The sequence below is a fragment of the Lagopus leucura genome, unplaced genomic scaffold (genome assembly GCF_019238085.1).
Source record: "Lagopus leucura isolate 7727_CA_CO unplaced genomic scaffold, USGS_WTPT01 31067-0_obj-0_obj, whole genome shotgun sequence".
NCBI lineage: Eukaryota > Metazoa > Chordata > Aves > Galliformes > Phasianidae > Lagopus > Lagopus leucura.
The window spans coordinates 1-1755 of NW_024969338.1; the positions used below are offsets into that span (position 1 = coordinate 1).

Below are 1755 nucleotides of genomic sequence, written 5' to 3' on the forward strand. Positions count from 1 at the left end.
GGGGGGGGGGGGTCCCGGTCCCGCCTGGCCGCAGGCACTGCTCCCCGACCCCCTCTGATCTCAGCCCCTCCCGTCCCAACCAGCCGGGCAGCTCCGTGGGGCTGGAGGAGGGGATGTGCGGGTCTGGCATCACCCCGACCCCGGGTGCGGGGGAACGCGCGGAGTGTCCCGGCTCTGAGGGAGACCTGCGGGCAGCTGGGACCCCGCGACGGATTTGGGGTGAGGGCTGTGCCTGCAGGAGGGCCTCGAGGGGCGGCGATGGAGCAGAGTCCCACAGGAGAGCCCCCTCCTCAAAAACCCGGCGCTGCCGCAGCTCCGCTCACCTCCCCGCCCCTCCGACGCCGCCGGGTCTCGGCCGGTCGCTCCGTTCCCACGGGGTTCACATGTTGGACGGCAGTTTGGGTTTCCCCGTTTCCACTTCAGGGCTGAAGGCCACGGAGCCCTTACGGGAGGGAGCCGCCGCCGGGCGGGGCGCCGACACCGGGGATTGCGGGGCGGGAGCTGCGGCCGCGGGGCGGTTCGGCTGCGCCGGGGATCCCGAAGGCATCTGCTGCGGGTGCGGGACCCCCGGACCCGGCTTGGAGAGGAGTCCGGAGACCGAAGGGGAAGACCTGCGGGCCAGGTTCCCCGCGGATTTCCTGCCCTGCTGCAAGGAGCTCCCGTCTGCTTGCTGGGCGACTTTATTGGGCAGGGAGGGCTGCGAGGCAGAGAGGAGGCGGACGTCCTGCGTGAGCCGCCCGACGGGCAGCCCGTGGATGCTCCGGTGCTTCACCAACTGCTGAGGCTGCATCAGGAGCGAGATGTGGGAACCGGTGGCTCTGGACAGGCTGTAATGGAGAGTCCTCCCCGCCGGCGGCTCCGAGCTGGGGGAAGGGGCTCCCGCCGCCTGCTGCAGCAGAGAAGTGGAGACGGAAGCGCCGCGGGACTTGGAGAGCTGCGGTTGGGCTCCCGCCGCCGCCGCCGGGGGCTGCTTGGCCGCCATCTCCCCCTTCTGCCCCACTCGTTGGGGGCCCTGAGCCCCGAGGCTCCCCTGAGCCCCCGGCCGCTGGACGCCGCTTTCCAGGGGCGCCTGGGACTGCAGCATGGGAGAAGACGGAGAGGCGGCGGCGGGCGTCTGCAGGTGGGACGGAGCCCCGGATGGGGAGCTGACGGAGGAGGGCCGAGAGCCCCCCAGGCTGGGCTGGGAGCGACGCACCGGTTTGGTGAGCAGCGTGGCCTCGGGAGAGAGGGGGCTGGAGATGGAGGAAGGAGGCAGGAAGATGTGGGCCTGCAGGCTGTGTTGGTGGGTCAGGGCGATGGCCACGTTGGTGGTGGCGGCGGCCGTTTGCAGCGGTGCGTGAACCAAAGGCTCCCAGATCACCGGTTTGCCGCTCAGCTCCCGGCCCAACGTCATCTGCTGCAGCTCCTGGATGTTGTGAGCCACGTCCTGGTCGTGTTTCACGATCTGCTGGATCATCTCGGTGTTGATGGGCCCCGCGCTGTGCTCGGCGCGCTTGCGGAGCAGGATGGAGTTTTTCTTGCCTGAGGGAGAAGCGGTTGGTGCGAGTGAGGCAAAGCGCTGCCATCGGAGGCACCGTTTGGGGGTGGGGAGGGGAGGAGCGAGGAATCTTCACTGGGTTTAGGGGTGGAGGCTTTGGGGAGGGTCCCGGCTTCAGCGCTGAGGGAGAAGTAGGAGCAAAGCCCCGGTCCCAAGAGCTCCAGGATGCATCTTGGGGCCGTTTGTCCTCAGCAGGAGAAGGAGGATGAGGACGAGCA

The 1755-nt window shown here is 69.6% G+C and overlaps 1 protein-coding gene across 1 annotated transcript; it reads right to left on the reverse strand.

Moving 5' to 3' along the window:
* Positions 1-11: 11 nt before the first annotated feature.
* Positions 12-1521, reverse strand: LOC122194110 (potassium/sodium hyperpolarization-activated cyclic nucleotide-gated channel 4-like; the record flags this gene model as incomplete). The annotated part of the gene is made up of 1 exon (XM_042895032.1): positions 12-1521. A coding segment is annotated over one exon (1142 nt), but the record flags the coding sequence as incomplete, so codon positions are not given.
* Between the last annotated feature and the right edge of the window lie 234 nt (positions 1522-1755).